Source organism: Leucoraja erinacea, chromosome 14 (genome assembly GCF_028641065.1).
Source record: "Leucoraja erinacea ecotype New England chromosome 14, Leri_hhj_1, whole genome shotgun sequence".
Lineage (NCBI taxonomy): Eukaryota > Metazoa > Chordata > Chondrichthyes > Rajiformes > Rajidae > Leucoraja > Leucoraja erinaceus.
In genome coordinates, this window is record NC_073390.1 from 19,174,451 (window position 1) to 19,195,004 (window position 20,554).

Sequence of the window (20,554 nt, forward strand, 5' to 3'; positions counted from 1 at the left end):
ATATTTTCAAGTCCGAGATGACGTGCGAATTAAGAGTAACGTGGTGTGGGTGATGTTCCCCATGCTTACAGTTGATGGTGGTAGAGTCGTGGATTTGGGATCAGCTGTTAGAGTGGCCGAAGTGAATAACAGCCATGGATGACACACATCTCACTCATAAAGGTTCAGTGCAATTACCTGTTAGGGTAACTTACCAAAAAGTGAACGCAGGGAAGAAGAGAAGATAAAATGGCCGTTTCTCAGGATGCTCTTGCATGATTTTATATGTTGACTGTATAAACCAAAATGCTGCCAGAAACTGTAAGGTGGTCATAGCATAGCCAACAGAGGATTCAAATAAACTTTGTATCCTTCCTGGATCTATAAGCTGTACAAATCAAAATGTATTTCATATTAATATATAAATGCTGAGATTAGGCCTTTTATTTCATTTAGCCTATTAAAAACAAGTCTATTTGCATTCAACACTAAATCTAGTTCCGATGCACATTCATCCAAAGGAGTGTTTAGGTTTCTTCCCTTTCTCAATACTGGTCCACCACCGATTTTCCAGCAGCTTTGGTTCCTGAGCCTTGCTGGATTTGCTGGACCAACAGAGGTCACAGCCTCTGAGAGGAGTCAAATGGTACCGGAACAAAGCGCCGAGGCTGCTGAGTTACCAGCCTGTAATGTCGGCCTCAGCTATGGGAATGGATCTGCCGGCTGTGGCCAGGCCAGAGTTCCAGAGCCCCAGCCGCAGCAGGAAAATTCGACCCACCGATCGGTCATGGAGTCCGGCTGCGAGAACAGATCTGCCGGCTCCGGCCGGGTCAGTATTTCACGGCCCTGGCCACAGGGTGAAAATTCAACCTGCCGATCGGCCACGAATGTCCAGATGAGGTTGAGCTCGGCTGCCTCACCCGGCCTGGGCACCACATTTTCAGGAGGACTTCCGGAGGGGATTTCCAGTGTGCTCTTGAAATTTTAGAATTCCCTAAAAGCAGTAGAAGGGGGTTTTCTTACTGAAATCTTTCAAAAATCATCAAACGGCCAACATATATTTGAAGTGTGTCAATGAAATAATATTGTAAATGGAGCCACAGATTCCTGCACAGCTAGTTTTGTTACAGAGCAGAGTGATAATGACTGGACTATCTGCTATCAACAATTCTATCAACAACTGGAGAGCAGTCCTGAGCTATTATCTACTTCATTGGAGACCCTCGGACCATCTTTAATCGGACTTCAATGGATTTTATCTTGCGCTAAACATTATTCCCTTTATTATGTATCTGAACACTGTGGATGGCTCGATTGTAATCATGTATAGTCTTTCCGCTGACTGGTTAGCACGCAACAAAAAAGCTTTGCACTGTACCTACCGAGGTACATGTGACAATAACTAAAGTAAAAACTTAATATAATATTATGCAGATTCAGTGCAGGCTACTCGACAGATTTACTGTTGTAGCTGCTGGCACTTGGGCCTAGCATCATCAACCTCACCAGGTAGTGCTTTACAGGAAACGTATCCTAATGCAAGTAGCACCCTTTCTGCCGCTGCTGCAATAATGGATGATGACTAATGAGATCAGGAACGTATAATACTCCTTGGATTTGACCTAACAGGTGAAGAACAGTATTCACTGGAGGGTACTGTATCTGAGATGCTTTTCTAAGATATATCTAAGTGCTTATTTGTAGTGATACCTGTACTAAACTGTATACAAAAATGAATTTCACTATACCTCAGGCTCCGACACTATAAATGACATTAAGTACCCTAATGCTAAGAATGCTTAGTGAAAGTTCAAAGGTCTCATCTGTAACCACTTACATGTTTCTCATCAATGAAAAACCAGGTGTACATAATTGCAAAGGTGACCACCACCAAACAGATAGCAACCGCACTAGAATGGCGAATCTTCGTCCTAGTTTCATGGAATAAAAAATATTGTGTTATAAATATTGTGTTATAATTTGCTTAAACAAAATCCACCATATTTGTTTTACTGCAATTCCTAGTCTTAAAGGTGATGTGTGTATGGAACGAGCTGCCGGAGGAAGTAGTTGAGGCAGGTACTATCACAATGTTTAAGAAACATTTGGACAGATACATGGATAGGATAGATTTAGAGGGTTATGGGCCACATGTAGGCAGGTGGGACTAGTGTAGAAGGGACATGGTGGTCGGTGTGGGTAAGTTGGGCCGAAATTCTACTACGCTAAATTCTTATTGGATAGGTGGCGTTTCATTTCAGGCTGAAGAAAGGTCACGACCCAAATCGTCACTTATCCATGTTCTCCAAATATGATGCCTGACCCGCTGATTTACTTCGGCATTTTGTGTCTTTATTGATGCTGCCTGACCTGCCGAGTTTTCTGTCGGAATAAGGAGCTCCAGATGCTGCTTTACAAAAAAGGACACAAAGTGCTGGAATAACTCAGAGAGATCCGAAATGTTGCTTATCTATGTTCTCCAGAGTCACTGCCTGACCCGTTGAGTTACTCCAGCACTTTGTGTCCTGCGTGTTGTCTGTTTTTTATCCATTTGGTGAGGAATGGCAGTTCAAAATTGTTCGTAACTTTAAAATTATTTTACTAATCTTCAGCTGAACTCTAACATTTCTACTAAATTGTATGTGAATGATTTTCACCTTGTAATTGTAAATCCATGGCTCATTAGGAGAAGCATTGGAACAAGCAGTAAATAGCTAATCACCAGCAACAAGCATCCTGTGGAAATAACAGAAGAAAAGAACAGAAATGAACAGAAGAAAAATTGGCAAATATTTTACAGAAATGTCACAGCATGGATAAAGGAAAGTTTTGAACATCATTAGCAGAATAACAGTTACGATGTATACAGTATATAAGTTCATGTTCTAGGAGCAGAATTAGGCCATTCGGCCCATCAAATCTACTCCGCCATTCAACGGTGCTAATCTATCTTTCCCTCTCAACCTCATTCTCCTGCCTTCTCCCCATAACCCCTGACACCTGCACTAATCAAAAATCTGTCAATTCCCGCCTTTAAAATATCCGTTGACTTGGGCACCACAGCCGTCTGTGGCAATAAATTCCACAATTCCACATGTTTCCCTTATATTATTTTAACTGCAAATAAAATAATGATGACGATGATGATGATGATGATGATGATGATGATGATGATGATGATGATACATTATTGTCACATGTACCTAGGTACTGTGAAATTCTTTGTGTTTGCATACTAAGTACAGAAAAGAGTCGACAAAGTTACAAAAAGTACTCTTTAAGTAATGTTGGTCCCTTCTTGTCCCCTCCTCCTCCTCCTCCTCCTCCGTGCCGAGTCTCTCTTAGGTCTCGACAGCAACCCCCTTAGTTCTCAGCGTAGGCCAAGGAAATGTAATAGAGTTTGCAATTGCATTCTGATACTGCACAATTCAATTTTATCAGCAGTTATATGATCATATTTGTAATGCAGTAGATGACTTATTAATGTAATATCATTATGTTCACTAATAGATGCCTCGCTCTTTGACAGAGCTATATAATGAAACTGAAATATTCACATGGTGCCATTAATACTGCTTGCTTACCGATTATTTTGACAGACTCACAACCTACACCATTCAGTGCATAAATGCCAAAGTGAATGCCTAAGAAGAAATGACCTAGAACTAGAAAGATATGAAAAATAACAAATTATACATATCTTTCATTTTCAAACATTCACTTTTCTATCCATTACTGTCTTTATTCCTTACCACCAACTGTGCTGTCACAGATATATTTTCAAAGTAATTTATAAAAAATGAGAACAATATCTTCAAAGTACCGAGCAGCTTCAAAGAGTACAACTAAGAAACATTTAAGTATTGTGTCTCCATCAAATTATTTTAATAGGCAAAAATAGTGAAATATTCACATACCCTGTTTCACGACTGATAACATGATAAAATTTTCTTCAAGAAATTTGACCATGCATCATCAGAATTGCAGACATTGCACAGATGAAAATAGTGTACATGCGGGTAAAAAAAGGGATGCAAAGTGCTGGAGTAACTCAGCGGGTCAGGCAGCATCTCTGGAGAACTTGGATAGGTATCAGCGGGTGCAGCAGCATCTATGGAGCGAAGGAAATAGGCAACGTTTCGGGCCGAAACCCTTCTTCAGACTGATCGGGGGCGGGGGTGGGCGGGGACAAGAAAGGAAAAAGGAGGAGGAGCCCGAAGGCTGGGGGATGGGAGGAAACAGCAGGGGGACTGAGGAAGGGGAGGAGACAGCAAGGACTAACAAAATTGGGAGACTTCGATGTTCATGCCCCCAGGATGCAGACTCCCCAAACGGACTATGAGGTGCTGTTCCTCCAATTTCCGGTGCTGCTCGCTGTGGCCATGGAGGAGACCCAGGACAGAGAGGTCGGAGACGGAGTGGGAGGGGGAGTTGAAGTGCTGAGCCACCGGGAGGTCAGCTTGGTTATTGCGGACCGAGCGGAGGTGTTCGGCGAAACGATCGCCCAACCTCCGCTTGGTCTCACCCATATAGATCTGCTGACATCTAGAGCAGCAGACGCAATAGATGAGGTTGGAAGAGATGCAGGTAAACCTCTGTCGCACCTGGAACGATTGCTTGGGTCCTTGAACGGAGTCGAGGGGGGAGGTAAAGGGACAAGTGTTGCATCTCTTGCGGTTGCAAGGGAAAGTGCCCGGGGAGGGGGTGGTACGAGAGGGAAGGGAAGAATTGACAAGGGAGTTATGGAGGGAGCGATCTTTGCGGAAGGCAGATATGGGGGGAGATGGGAAGATGTGGCGAGTGGTGGGGTCACGTTGGAGGTGGCGAAATTGACGGAGGATTACTTTTTGTATGTGGCGGCTGGTGGGGTGAAAGGTGAGGACTAGGGGGACTCGGCCCTTGTTGCGAGTGGGGGGATGGGGAGAGAGAGCAGTGTTGCGGGGTATGGAAGAGACCCTGGTGCGAGCCTCATTTATGGTGGAGGAGGGGAACCCCCGTTCCCTGAATAATGAGGACATTTCAGATGTCCTGGTGTGGAACGCCTCATCCGTGGAGCAGATGCGGCGTAGACGGAGGAATTGGGAGTAGGGGATGGAGTCCTTACAGGAAGCAGTGTGTGAAGAAGTGTAGTCCAGATAGCCATGGGAGTCAGTGGGTTTATAGTGTATGTCGGTCAAAAGTCTATCACCTGTAATGGAGATAGTGAGGTCAAGGAATGGTAGGGAAGTGTCGGAAATGGTCCAGGTGTATTTGAGTGCCGGATGGAAGTTAGTGGTGAAGTGGATGAAGTCAGTCAGTTGTGTGCGGGTGCAGGAGGTGGTACCAAAGCAGTCGTCGATGTAGCGGAGGTAGAGGTCGGGGATGGGGCCCTGGTATGTATTGAACAATGATTGCTCGACGTAACCGACAAATAGGCAGGCATAGCTGGGGCCCATGCGTGTGCCCATAGCTACGCCTTGAATTTGGAGGAAATGGGAGGAGTCGAACGTGAAGTTATTGAGGGTAAGGACCAACTCCGCTAGGCGGAGGAGAGTGTCAGTGGCTGGGTATAGGTTGCTTCTCTGGTCGAGGAAGAACCGGAGGGCTTTGAGACCATCGTGGTGGGGGATGGAGGTGTAGAGTGACTGGACGTCCATGGTGAAGATGAGGGGGTGAGGGCCTAGAGAATGGAATGCGCGGAGACGACGGAGAGTGTCTGAGGTGTCTTGAACATAGGTAGGGAGTCTTTGCGGAAGGCAGATATGGGGGGAGATGGGAAGATGTGGCGAGTGGTGGGGTCACGTTGGAGGTGGCGAAACTGACGGAGGATTACTTTTTGTATGTGACGGCTGGTGGGGTGAAAGGTGAGGACTAGGGGGACTCGGCCCTTGTTGCGAGTGGGGGGATGGGGAGAGAGAGCAGTGTTGCGGGGTATGGACGAGACCCTGGTGCGAGCCTCATTTATGGTGGAGGAGGGGAACCCCCGTTCCCTGAATAATGAGGACATTTCAAATGTCCTGGTGTGGAACGCCTCATCCGTGGAGCAGATGCGGCGTAGACGGAGGAATTGGGAGTAGGGGATGGAGTCCTTACAGGAAGCAGGGTGGGAAGAAGTGTAGTCCAGATAGCCATGGGAGTCAGTGGGTCATATTCCGTTTGGGGAGTCTGCATCCTGGGGGCATGAACATCGAATTCTCCCAATTTTGTTAGTCCTTGCTGTCTCCTCCCCTTCCTCAGTCCCCCTGCTGTCTCCTCCCATCCCCCAGCCTTCGGGCTCCTCCTCCTTTTTCCTTTCTTGTCCCCGCCCACCCCCGCCCCCGATCAGTCTGAAGAAGGGTTTCGGCCCGAAACGTTGCCTATTTCCTTCGCTCCATAGATGCTGCTGCACCCGCTAAGTTTCTCCAGCTTTTTTGTGTACCTTCGATTCTCCAGCATCTGCAGTTCCTTCTTAAACATTGGATAGGTATCAATTCGGGTCAGGTCCCTTCTTCAAACTGATTGTAGTGAGATTGGGGGAGAGCAGGGAAGAAAAGTTGGGAGAGAGGAGAGACAGGACAAAACGTGGCGGGCAAGGATTGAAGAGTTGCACATTGTGAAGCCGGATCAAGGAGTATGGGTGGAGGGGAGAAATAGGTGCAAGTCCAGGTGGGCACGGGGAAAAGGGGGGGGGGGCTGGAAGGGGGGATTGGGGGAGAAAGGGTAAGTGGGGAGGATGGGTAGAGGTTACAAAAAAATTGGAGAATTCAATGTTCATACCATTGGGTTATAAGCTACCCATCGGTGAGGTGCTTTTCCTCCAGTTTCCATGTTGCCTCACTCTGGTATTGGAGGAGACCCAGGGCAGAAAGGTCAGTATGGGAATGGGAAGAGGAGTTAGCATGGTTAGCAAACGGGAGATCCAGTAGGCCTTGGCAGACCGAGCTCAAGTGTTCGGCAAAACAGTTGCCAAGTCTACGCTTGGTCTCGTTGATGTATTGGAGGCCACATGGGGAACACAGGATGTAGCAGATATGCAGTCTTAATATGATTCTGAGCAACTTTGCACTTTTCATTCATGCCCGTTCCCATTATCATATGGTGGTGATATTGGTGCAAGATTTACTTGTTTGCTGGTGTTGTTTATGCTGGGAACTGACTTGTCCCAATGATGCTCACAACAGTGCATTGCCAAAATTTGAACTCAACTAGTGGGTCACCCAGAAAATGAAAATGGTCGGTCACCAACTTCCCCAAGTAATTACTGATCTCACCATGGCAATTCCCTTGTTACAAACCTAAGGGAAAAGATAGAACATAAAACAGTACAGCTCCGACCCGCCCACCATGTTCATGCAGAACATGATGCCACGTTAAACTGATCTACTCTGCCTGTCATGTGTCTATCTAAAAGCCTCTTAAACCCCACAATCGTATCTGCCTACACCATCACCCCTGGCAATGCATTCCAGGCCCTCACCTCTCTGTGTGTAGAAAACATACCAAGCACATCTCCATTAAAGTTTTCCCCTCTCACCTGTCCAAATGCCTCTTGAAAGCAATTATCGTATCTCCCTCTATCATCATCCCCAGCAGCGTGTTCCAGGCCCCCACCACCCTCTGTGTAAAAAAATACTTGCCCTGCACATCTCCTTTAAACTTTACCCCTCTCACCTTATACCCTCTAATGTTGGACATTTCCACCCTAGGGAGAAAAAATTTCTGACTGTCTACCCTATATCTATGCTTCTCATAATTTGGCATACTTCTGTCAAGTCTCCCCTCAACCTCTGACGTTCCAGAGAAAATATCAAAACCAATATCTCCCACTGTCACTATTTGAATTGAAAGCAGCATCTCAACAAATCTGTGCATAACTTCTGGGCCCTTTCATCATAAAAGGATTTAATGGATATAGCTTAAAGCAAGTACATTGATATTTTATTAATTATATCAATTATGCAAAAAACTATACATTGACATTTAATTTATCTTTGCTGATTGACAGAGGTCTTACCTTCTGTTCCAATTGAGACCATTAGCATCTGATAGCTAGAATGTAGTAAATGTCTTCTCTTCAAATAATCTATTAAAAAAAATGAAAACTTTAAAAGGCTTATTTTAAAATGATATCATTATAAAGTTATACCAGATACAACAGCTTGTAATTGTCAGTTACTTACAGGCAAAATAAATACAAACTCCAAGTACAATTACGAATAACAACACTGAAAGTATGTGTACTTCAAGAATGCCTGCAAGAAGGAAAGATAGAGATTACCATTAGTTTGATCACTGCCATAAAAACAAAACAAAAAACGATACTGAACATCCTTACCGATCTGGTTGGCAGAAAATTGTCTTCTCCACAACGAGTTCCCATTCGACATTTTAATTTTGTATTCCAAAGTTATTCCTCCACCCTAATTAAAATGCAAAGAACATAAAATCGAATACAGATCATTGATAATAAATATGGCCAACTAATCTCATCAATTTACACTGTTTATGATTGACATAGGTATATGACACGAAAATACATCAATGCAACTATTCCTATTGTAAAGGAGATTTGGCTTTTACAAATTTAGTCACATATACATGCATACACACGGAATAAAAGAAATGAAACTTAATTTGTATGCTTTGTAACACTACAAGCTGCTTAACAGACAAATAATTATCTTAAAGCTATGGTTACAATAAAAGTAACTGCTATCTTACATTAAAAAAATAGAAAATGGTGGAAAACGTCAGCAGGTCATGCAGCATCTGTGGAGGGAAATGGATAGTTGGCATTTTGGATCAGAGCCTTTTATTTGGACCATCCAGATACCCTTTCTCTTCTTAGATGCTCCCTGATCTGCTAAGTTCCTCCTGCAACTCATATTTGCTCCAGGTTCCTGCATCTACAGTCTCTTGTGGCAACATGAGGGGTTTAGTTGAGTTTAGTTTAGAAATACAGCATGGAAACAGGCCTTTTGTCCCACCAGGTCCATGCTGACCAATGTGCACTCGTTCTATCGTACACACTAAGGACAATTAAAAAAAGCCAATTAACCCACAAACCTGCATATCCTTGGTATGAGGATGGAAACCGGAGCACCCGGAAAAAATTCACACTGTCACAGGGAAAATGTGCAGCAGCCAAGGTCAGAATTGAACCCAGGTCTCTGGCGCTGTAAGGCAGTAACTCTACAGCTGTGCCACTGTGTTCTTCCTCAAGCCTGCTTTGAACTTGAGCAGAGCAGGAAGAGACAGAGAGAGATTAGAATTGGAATGGGAAAGGGAATTACAGAGATAGACTCAGAGTCAGACCAGTGGTCTGAGTGCCGTTGTTCTGAAAAGTGATCATTCAAACAGCTGAGAGGATATTTCTCTTGCTGGAGAATCTAGAACTGGAGGGCAGAGTTTCAGAATAAGGTGTTACAGATGTAAGAGAATACATTTTGTCTCCCTGCAGACTGTGATTCTTTGGAATTCTCTACCGCAGAGAGCATGATTTCAGTGTTTTATGAATATATGCAAGGCAGAGACGGAGAGATATATGCACAACAAAGGAATCGGGGAGTATGGAAAGAGAGCAGGGAGAGTTTTCAGGATGAGACTGAAAAGTCATGAGATTATTGAATGGCAGAACATCCTGAGGGGCAGAATGGCCTGTTCTTTTGTCCGTTACTTACCAGAGGACATAGGTTTAAGGTGAGGGGGGAAAGATTTGATAGGAATCTGAGGGGTAACTTTTTTACACAATGGGTGGTGGGTGTATGAAATGAGCTGCCAGAGGAGATGGTTGAGGCAGGTACTATCGTTTAAGAAACATTTAAACAGGTAAATGGATATGACAGGTTTGGAGGGATATGGGCCAAAAGAAGGCAGGTGGGACTAGTGTAGATCGGACATGTTGGCCGGTATGGGCAAATTGGGCCGATGGCCCTGTTTCCACGCTGTAAGACTCTCTGACACTATGTTCCTGTTCAGTGCAAACAAGCAAATCATTCATCCTATAATTATGTCATGCAATGCTAAAAAAAATGAAAACCAATGCTCAAGATGGGCAGAAGCATAAAGTGCCCAAATACTACAACTCAGTGGATCAGGCAGCAACTCTGGAGAAAGAAAATGGGCGACGTTTCGGGTCGAGATCCTTCTTCAGACTGAAAGTAGAGGGGAGGGTACGAAAGTAGGGCTGTTCCACTTTTTAAATTATTTTCTTGCGGCAACATTGTGGGACAAAGGTACCAGATGACAAAGAAACCCAAGCTCATGAACACCCTTCGCAGTGTTTCCAACTGGGGAAAGGTGGAGATGCACAGACTTTCATCTGTCAAAATCATGAGAACATTTAGTGATTATTATTTTGATATTTTTATGTTAAAAATTTTTTTTTTAATGAAATATTCAAATCCAATTAACTGAAAGACTTACAAATATCAAAAAATATTAAACTAAAGCAAAATACTAAAGACATCTCTTCCCCCAATGCCCCCGGCCTAGACTAAATTAAATGGATCTCAGCTGTGGGAGGCAATTCCACAGCACTATACTGTGAAATTCCAGACTAGACAGCTGTGGCATCGTCTGAGACTGTAAATCTTCAGTTTACACATTTGATAACACGTGGGTGAAGTCTGAGATTTACCAAGTTTCAACAGCTGATTATTGGTGCCTCATGTCCCAACTACCTGGCCCAACCAGCAAGACTCTCCCAAATATATCCCTCTCCTGGAAGTAACCTTCTTCCAAATAAGGCCATGTCGCCATCTTCATTTGAACCCCATACTGAATCTGTTACTTGTTGAAGCAGATTTTCTTCCATCAAAGGGCGGCAGTGGTGCAGCAGTAGAGCTGCACCCAGCTTCGATCCTGACCTCTGGTGCTATCTGTGTGGAGCTTGTACGTCCTCCCTGTGACCGCGTGAGGTTTCTCTGGGTGCTTTGGATTCCTCCCACATTCCAAAGACATGCAGGTTTGGAGATTAATTGACCTGTAAATTTCCATTAGTCTGAAGAATGCAAAATGGGGATACCCTAGAATTAGTGTACGGGTGATCGATGGTAGGCGTGAGCTCGGTAGGCCCACGCTGTATCTCTGATCTAAATTACCTATAATATATTTGCATTGTAATGTGAAACAGTTTAGGTAAACCAACTAGGGTAATACATAAAAAACTGAGCATACATTAGATTATGACGCATTCAGTGGAAGTGCAGAAGACCACACTGTGCAGCTAGCAAAACATCCAGGAAACTGATCTCCCTTTGTGAAGGGCTTATAGTTTGCCATGTGTCACTTTGAACAGTTATCTTCTTCCTTACTGCTCTTGAATGATCTGTTTCCATGGAAAGTTTATTATGTATAAGCAAAACTCAAAATGCAGGAGGAAACAAAAGACACTTGATAGGCGATGTTTGGGATCTTCATACTGAAGAAGGATCTTGAACCAAAACATCGCCTATCCATGTTCTATAGAAATGCTGCCTGGCCCGCTGAGTTACTCCAGCACTTTGTGTCTTTTTTCGCAAAGCAGCACCTGCAGATTCTTGGGTCTATAGGCTTTCGAGGAACTCAGTGGATTAGGCAGCATTTGCGGAGGGAATGGACAGGCGGCGTTTTGGGCCAGAACCCTTCACAGATTCCCTCCATAGATGATGTCTGACCTGCTGAGTTCCTCCAGCACCTTGTTCTTTGCTCAAAATTCCAGCATCTGCAGTTCTTTATGGCTTTATAATTTGTGTAGTTCGTCTAGCTGCTTTCTTGCCATGTTGTTGTAAGACCAGGCTGTTTTTTAATGTTGCTCAGTCTTCTAATGCTTCTTCCAGCGCTTCCCTTTTGTTCAATGTTATAGCACCTACACTCTTGTGTGTTTCCATGATTTCATATAACTTGTATTTTTTGACAATGCAGATCAGTTTCTCACAGCATCGCACCACTGACATTCTTGGATTTACTGATGCGAACCTACTAAATAAAAGCATTCCTTTTTACACATGAATGCAAAGCACAAAGCAGAACAATGAAACAATGACGGGTGGCATTGTATTTAAAAATAGTCTTTTGGGTCCTTTAATTCTCCACCATATACCCAGCTGCTTCATGAAGAGAAGCTGCTATCTTCACAGGCACACGGCAACAAAATCAACTTACTCCAGTGACATCTGCTGGAATGTGCATAAGCATCGCCACCAACTCTCGCCTGTAGAAGGAGCAAGTGCCTCGCTTCTAATCATTACCTTCCCACAAAATTCCAGGTTTACTTAACATCAGTGATTAGAACAATGTAATTAGCAACTGACTGACTTCATCCACTTCACCACTAACTTCCATCCGGCACTCAAATACACCTGGACCATTTCCGACACTTCCCTACCATTCCTTGACCTCACTATCTCCAATGCAGGTGATAGACTTCTAACCGACATACACTATAAACCCACTGACTCCCATGGCTATCTGGACTACACTTCTTCCCACCCTGCTTCCTGTAAGGACTCCATCCCCTACTCCCAATTCCTCCGTCTACGCCGCATCTGCTCCACGGATGAGGCGTTCCACACCAGGACATCTGAAATGTCCTCATTATTCAGGGAACGGGGGTTCCCCTCCTCCACCATAAATGAGGCTCGCACCAGGGTCTCTTCCATACCCCGCAACACTGCTCTCTCTCCCCATCCCCACACTCGCAACAAGGGCCGAGTCCCCCTAGTCCTCACCTTTCACCCCACCAGCCGTCACATACAAAAAGTAATCCTCCGTCAGTTTCGCCACCTCCAACGTGACCCCACTACTCGCCACATCTTCCCATCTCCCCCCATATCTGCCTTCCGCAAAGACCGCTCCCTCCATAACTCCCTTGTCAATTCTTCCCTTCCCTCTCGGTCCACCCCCTCCCCGGGCACTTTCCCTTGCAACCGCAAGAGATGCAACACTTGTCCCTTTACCTCCCCCCTCGACTCCGTTCAAGGACCCAAGCAATCGTTCCAGGTGCGACAGAGGTTTACCTGCATCTCTTCCAACCTCATCTATTGCGTCCGCTGCTCTAGATGTCAGCAGATCTATATCGGTGAGACCAAGCGGAGGTTGGGCGATCGTTTCGCCGAACACATCCGCTCGGTCTGCAATAACCAAGCTGACCTCCCGGTGGCTCAGCACTTCAACTCCCCCTCCCACGCCGCCTCCGACCTCTCTGTCCTGGGTCTCCTCCATGGCCACAGCGAGCAGCACCGGAAATTGGAGGAACAGCACCTCATATTCCGTTTGGGGAGTCTGCACCCCGGGGGCATGAACATCGAATTCTCCCAATTTTGTTAGTCCTTGCTGTCTCCTCCCCTTCCTCAGCCCCCCTGCTGTCTCCTCCCATCCCCCAGCCTTCTGGCTACTCCTCCTTTTCCCTTTCTTGTCCCCACCCACCCCCGCCCCCGATCAGTCTGAAGAAGGGTTTCGGCCCGAAACGTTGCCTATTTCCTTCGCTCCATAGATGCTGCTGCACCCGCTGAGTTTCTCCAGCCTTTTTGTGTAACCTTCGATTCTCCAGCATCTGCAGTTCCCTCTTAAACAATGTAATTAGCTCCACTATCTCTACACCTTTCCCTTCAATTATGGTTTCTTGAAGAGGACAATTAAAAAAAAAAATTGCTTAGAGATACAGCATGAAAACAGGCCCTTCTGCCCACCCCGACTCGGCACCGAGCAGCAATCCCCGCATAATAACACTATCCTACACAGACTAGGGACAATTTACAATTTTACCAAGCCAATTAGCCTATAAACCTGTACGTCCTTGAAGTGTGGGAGAGAACTGGAGTACCTGGAGAATACCAACACGGTCACAGGGAGAACATGCAAACTCCGTAAAGAAAGCATCCCTCTGCAAATTGATTTGTTGACTTCCTGACCTGCAGCCCACAATCAGCAGGAATAGGCAACAACACTTCCCCGCGATATTCCTCAGCACTGCTGCCCTGCAAAGCTGCATCGTCGGCCCCTTACTAAACAGCCGGTCCACTTATGATTCTGTGGCCAAATCCTACTTCAACCAACTACATCTACATGTTTGCAGATGACGGCACAGTGGTGCACCAGATCTCAAACAATGACGAGACAGAGTTCAGGACGGAGATAGAGAGCTCGGTGGCATGGTGTCAGGAAGCAACCTCACGTTCAATGTCAGCAAAACAAAGGAGCTGATCATCGACTTCGGGAAACAGGGTGAAGTATTCAACCGCGTGTCTGTAACCGGGGTGGGATCAATAATGCTGAGGTGGAAATGCAAGTACGTCCAAGCTCGTCTCCCTCTGGAAACTGTCAGCAAAAACAAAGTGCGATGGCACAGTGGAAACAATCAACCTTCAGCCCAATAATGCGGAGGTGGAAATGTCAAGTACTTCAAGCTCCCGAGAGTGTCGAGGAAGGCAGGTCAGTGACGGTGAATGTTTGGAGTCCCATCCAACCATGATACCTGCCTGATTTTTGGGACTACATGGAGCCATGTCTACCAATGTCTGTATCAATAATGCTTAATGTTTGCAATCATACCTGTCATGTATCCTGCGGAGGTCCTAATACCTGCAAGCTCATAGAGTCTCGAGTTCACATGCACAGGGAAACTTTGCCAACTTCCAAATGTGCCGCATCTACACCAGTCCTACCTGCCTGATTTTGGGACTATCCTATCCATGTGCCTGCCTAAATGTTTCTTAAATGTTGCAATAGTACCTGCCTCAACTACCTCCTCCGGCAGCTTGTTCTATACACCCACACCCTTTGTGTAAAAAATGTTACCCCTCAGGTTCCCATTAAATCTTTCCCCCCTCACCTTAAACCTATGTCCTGTGGTTCTCGATTCCACTACTCTGAGCAAAATACTCCGTGCGTTCACCGTATCTATTCCCCATAGCTCAGTCCATCGTGTCCTGACAACATCGTGGTAAATCTTCTCTGAACCTATTCAAGGTTGACAACATCTGTTCCATAACACGGTGACCAAAACTGAACGCAATACTCTAAATGTGGCTGCACCAACATCTTATATAACTGTAACATGACCTCCCAACTTCTGTACTCAAGACAATGAAGTGATGAGTGATGAGTTCCTGGATGTAAACATTGGCAAATCGTCTTGGTTCAAAAAAATCCACCAATGCCTCTACTTTCTCAGAAGGCTGAGATGGGCATGAAGGCTGAAATATTGCAAGTTCCCAATGATTCATAGTCACACAGCACGGAAACTGGCCCTTCAACCCAACTCGTCCATGCCAACCAAGGTGCCCTGTCTAAGGTTTAATAGGGATATGGGCCATTTGCGTGTGCAATTATTACTCTTACCAGCTTTTACACCATAGAAAGAATCCTGTTCAGATGCGTCACAACTTGCTACAGAAACTGCTCTGCCTTAAATAGCAGGAAATTGCAGAGAATTGTGAACACTGCCCAGTCCATCACGCAGACCAGCCTACCCTTCACTGACTCTGTCTACAATTCCCACTGCCTCTGCAAAGCAGCCAACATAATCAAGGAACCATCCTCACTCTGGTCATACTCTTTTCTCCACTCTCCCGTCGGGCAGAAAACCCAAAAGCTTGAAAGCAATTACTATCAAATTCAAGAACAGCTTCTTTCCCATTGTTATCAGACACCTGAATGGTTTTCTCACATGACAAGATGAATTTCTGATCTCCCAACCTACCTCGTTGAAGACTTTGCACTTTTTTATTTGCACTTTCTCTGAGGATGCAAGACTATATACTACATTCTGGCCTATTTCTTTTTTGCACTACCTGATGTACGCATGTATTTACGTATCGTATATTTGCCTGGATGGATTGGGAAACAAGGTTTTCCACTGTATCTCGATACATGTGACAATAATAAACATAAACAATATTTCTTCAGTGGAAAAGCATGATTTATGTTTGGTAATCAGTGAAGAAAATGAACATCGTACCCTACAATTACTGGCTGCAAGGAACCACCATCTCTCCCTCGCTGAATGGAAGTTGAGTTTTTTTTGACAATCTGTGTAATTTATTCCATTCACATCCACCACCTGCATGGGGATAAATGATAAGAGTCGTCAGTGATGTTACTGAGACCTTTAACACACCTTTGGCAGTAATTGTGTACTACACATATGCACAAATGGCAGTGGCGTCAAACGGAAGAAAAGGTTGATGTTGCTGAGCAGGGTGCGGGCTTACCTGTCGCATCCTTACAGGCGCTCATTATGAACTTTACTTCCAGGTAAATATTTCAAAATATTATATATTTTTTAATATATTTTAGAAAAGTTTACAATTCTTTCATCTCGAACACTAAATCTACATGTTAGTTCCAATCTCAATCTCGGAGTTTCTAAAATATTTTAAATGGCAGTTGTAATTTTCAATGTTTTCTTCTGAATTTGCCAACTGACTGGATTCTTTAGGATCGAGTACCTGAGCTGAAATCCTTCTGAAATAGCCCTTGATAATATATAATGTCAGAAAAGGGAAGTTAGCATCATGGGAATTGCTAAGTTATCGTGGTCGGCTTTCCTTGTGGTCACCTGTAAGCATCTTTCACAACATCTTCATCATAGCAACAGGCAACCAGCGGATATTTCCGGTGGTGGGAAAGTCTAGGACGAGAGGGCACAGCCTCAGAATAAAAGGATGTATCTCTAGATTGGAGATGAGGAGAAATTTCTTTAGCCAGAGGGTGGTGAATCTACGGAATTCATAGCCACAGTCAGCAGTGGAGGACAAGTCATTGGGTATATTTAAAGCAGAGATTGATAGGTTCTTGATTAGCAAGAGTGTCAAAGGTTACGGGGAGAATGCGGGAGAATGGTGTGGAGAGGGAAAAATAGATCAGCCATGATTGAATGGCGGAGCAGACTCGATGGGCCGATGGTCTAAATCTGCTCTTATGTCTTATGAACTTATGAACCACAACCCAAATTCAACACTTTATCTGGAATAAAGTGACTTCTAACAAAACGTACACCTTCAGTACACCGTTGGTGGGATTATCAACTAGTTCAAGTGCTCAGTTCCCAGACACAGCCGTTAATCAACGCTCGTCAAAAACAAGAGGGATAGTGGCTGAGCCAAGTAGAAAATGGGCTTTGATACTCCAATCTAATTACATACCATTCCCTATATCAACTACAAAATAACTGCATTCTCAATTGACAAATCTCATTATCTTATATCCATCTGATCTGTCCTCAGCAAATACTAAAGCTCAAATGGTTATTTAATATTTCTGCCATTCTGCTTTTACAGCCTCTGACTTCATCCTGAGCATTTCTTAATGGAATTATTCCCAAACCATTGTTCTCTTGTTATTATTGAAATGCATGTAGAATATTTTATTGATGCTCCTGTGTGATTTCATTCCATTTTCGTCCTTGTCATGCTCTCTGCAGTTCTCACTGTACTCCACCCTCCACAGTCTTGTTTTCAGGTCTTTATTTATCCATGATATTTTTGAGTAGTTTTTTGGGGCACAATATGTGTACTCTGGCCTAAGTATTATTTTAAAAGGTTTCATTTGCAGGTTAACATCACTTGTTATACTCTTCTCCATTACTAAAAGAGTCATAGAGTCATAATACATGGAAACAGGCCCTTCAGCCCACACCAATCAACATAACCCATCTACAAGAGTTCCACCTGCCTGCGTTTGGCCGATATTCCTCTAAACCTGTCCTATCCATGTACTTATCTAAATGTTTCTTAAACATTGCCATAGTGCCTGCCTCAACTATCTCCTCTTCCATACAAGCACGTTCCATACACACACAACCCTTTGTGTGGAAAAGTTACCCTTCAGGTTCCTATTAAATCTCCCCTACCCCCCCTCACATTAACCATATGTCCTTGGTTCTTGATTCCTCTACTCCGAGCAAGAGACTCTGTGCGTCATCCTGATCTATTCTCATGATTTTGTACGCCCATATAAGATCACCGCTCATCCTCCTGCACGTTAATGAATAAATTCCGAGCCTGCTGAACCTTTCCTAATAGCTCAGGCCCTCCAGTCCAGCAACACACTAACTTAAAATATTTATCATTGTACACACTTTTGTTTAAATATTCCCTACTTGAATTTCTGATCAACTCCAATTTATCCACATTAGTGTAGTGTGAAAAGGATCCTGACCTGAAATGCCACCTATCCATGTCCTCCAGCGATGCTTCTTGACCTGCTGAGCTACTCCAGCACATTGTTTTACTCAGGATTCCAGCATCTGCAGTTCCTTGTGACTGTAAGTGCCCCTTTGTTTAGCTTCATTGCAAACAATGATAAATCTCCCGTCCCTTCTTCTCTTAATCTGTCACTTTGGGTCAGTTAATTACTAGCTGGTTGAGATCACCCATGAATTATTATTGCATATATTTTACTTTCCTCTAATTTATTTGCATATTTCTTCTCCCCACTATTTCAGTCCACAGAATGTAACTGTGATTGTGATCAATCTTGAACAGTTATTTTATTCTTCTGGATTCTCGTCTACATTTGTTACCCATCACTCCCACCTTTTCCCAAAGAAGAAATGTTTGCTTCCTCTCATTTTAACATTCCCACCATAAAGAGTATAAATACAGATTAATACTGAGTACATACCTGACAACCAGACAATGCAAAGCCATCCGTGAGGTTGAACAGCTGATTGTTTCCGTTTGCAGCCACGACTTCTTTACTCCAGCAGTTCTAATTAAACATGTTTAGATTTGAGTCAGTATGAATATGCAGAATCAAGCCAAAGTTAACATCAAAATGAAATACTGAAAATCAAAATCAGATCAGAATCAATTTATTAGCCAAGTAGGTACACATACAAGGAATTTGATTGGTGCTTTGCTCGCACATGGTAAAAACACAACATACAGGTGACAATTAAAAACAAAATTACAATTAAAAAAATGTAAAAATAAAGTGCAAGTCTAAAAAGGGGCAGCTTTGCAATATATTGCACTTGTAGATGTCTAAAGTGCACGTGGAGAGTTCCTAAGTGTCTGACCAGAATGTAGTGGTGTAGTGCGGCTGTTAAGTAGAGCTACCGCTCGTGGGAAGAAACTGTTTTTGTGTTTGGATGTGGAGATTTTGAGACAGCATCTGTACAGAGAAAGACAAAACCAAATATTCAGGTCAATGACCTTGAATCAGCACTGGAGACCCGACCTTTTCTCGTCGGGTTTCCGTTGTCGTTGGGGCCGCAACGAGGAGCGGCCTCCAACAGGAAGAAGCCGGGGACTCTGGTGCTACAACTCACCGTCGCCGTCGCGGGGCTGGCCGAGTCCGGAACGGTTGGAGCGGTGGAGGAGCGCTGCTGCTGCTGCTGCGGCCCGACCGGAGAGTCGGAGGCCCCAACGACAGGTCTGTGGTCGGCGGCACCGGGAGCCCGCGGCTCCCTGGAGGGAGACCGTTTTTCAGGGCTCTCGCAACGGCGACTTCCCCCGCCCGAGTTGCGGGGTTGAAGAGCTCCTGGAGCGGGGCCTGACACCACCGCCCCGCGCGGAATGGCCGCGGGACTCTGCGAGCGCACGCCGGGGGCTCTAACACCAAGACCCGGTGTGCGACCTCGCACCACCCGGCGTGGCTTAAATGGTCGCGGGACAATTGCCATCGCCAGCCGGGGGCTTTGACTTTGACTCTGACATCGGGGGGGGGGGAAGTGCAGTGGAGAAATAAGTTTATTTGGCCTTCCATCACAACGATGTGATGGATGTTTATGTAAATTATGTTGTGTCTTGGGTCTATGTGTTTGTATGTATGGCTGCAGAAACGGCATTTCGTTTGGACCTCAAGGGGTCCAAATGACAATAAATGTATCTTATCTTATCTTATCTTATCTTACCAAAAAAGTGAAACTAGCCTAAGAGGCATAAGTAGTTGAAGAGTAGTGGAAAAAAATTCTTATATATTTAAAAAATAAAATTTAGAAAATTATCGTTCAGCATGTAGTTTGTAAGACAACGCAGGAGTGGCTTTGTGACAAGTCTGTGAAAGTCCTTGCGTGGGCCCAGCCAGAGCCTGGACTTGAACCCGATCGAATATCTCTGGAGGGACCTGAAAATAGCTGTGCATCGCCACTCCCCATCCAACCTGACAGAGCTTGAGAGGATCTGCAGAGAAGAATGGGAGAAATTACCCAAATAAAGGTGGGCCAAGCTTGTAGCGTCATACCCAAGAAGACTTGAGGCTGTAATCGCTGCAAAAGGTGCCTCAACAAAGTACTGAGTAAAGGGTCAGAATACTCATGTAAATGTGATATTTCAGTTATTTATTTTTAATTACTTTGCAAAAATTTCTAAACACCTGTTTATGCTTTTTTATTATGGGGTATTATGTGTAGATTGACGATAAAAAAAAGAATGTAATCCATTTTAGAATAACGCCGTAATGTAACAAAATGTGGAAATAGTGGAGGGGTCTGAATACTTTCTGAATGCACAGTATACCTACTTGCTTTGGAGGCAGTTCAAAGAGAGTTTACTTGGTTGATTCCTGAGATAAAGAAGTTGACTTCTGAGGAAAATCCTCACTTGAGTTTAGAAGAATGAAAATCTTATCAAAACATTTAACATTGATGAGAGGTTTGACAAGGGAGACTGTGAGAAGATGTTTCCTCTCG

General features: G+C 44.4%; 1 protein-coding gene across 1 annotated transcript in view; it reads right to left on the bottom strand.

Moving 5' to 3' along the window:
* tmem145 (transmembrane protein 145) overlaps window positions 1-20,554 on the bottom strand; it is a 51,897-nt gene that overhangs the window by 8,601 nt on the left and 22,742 nt on the right. Inside the window, exons 4-12 of the mRNA XM_055645705.1 lie at window positions 18,544-18,630; window positions 15,878-15,979; window positions 8,273-8,357; window positions 8,118-8,189; window positions 7,952-8,020; window positions 3,564-3,644; window positions 2,637-2,715; window positions 1,817-1,910; window positions 195-367 (exon numbers count right to left, since the gene is read on the bottom strand). Of these exons, the coding sequence (XP_055501680.1) occupies window positions 195-367; window positions 1,817-1,910; window positions 2,637-2,715; window positions 3,564-3,644; window positions 7,952-8,020; window positions 8,118-8,189; window positions 8,273-8,357; window positions 15,878-15,979; window positions 18,544-18,630 (842 nt within the window). The remainder of the gene's footprint in view (window positions 1-194; window positions 368-1,816; window positions 1,911-2,636; window positions 2,716-3,563; window positions 3,645-7,951; window positions 8,021-8,117; window positions 8,190-8,272; window positions 8,358-15,877; window positions 15,980-18,543; window positions 18,631-20,554) is intronic.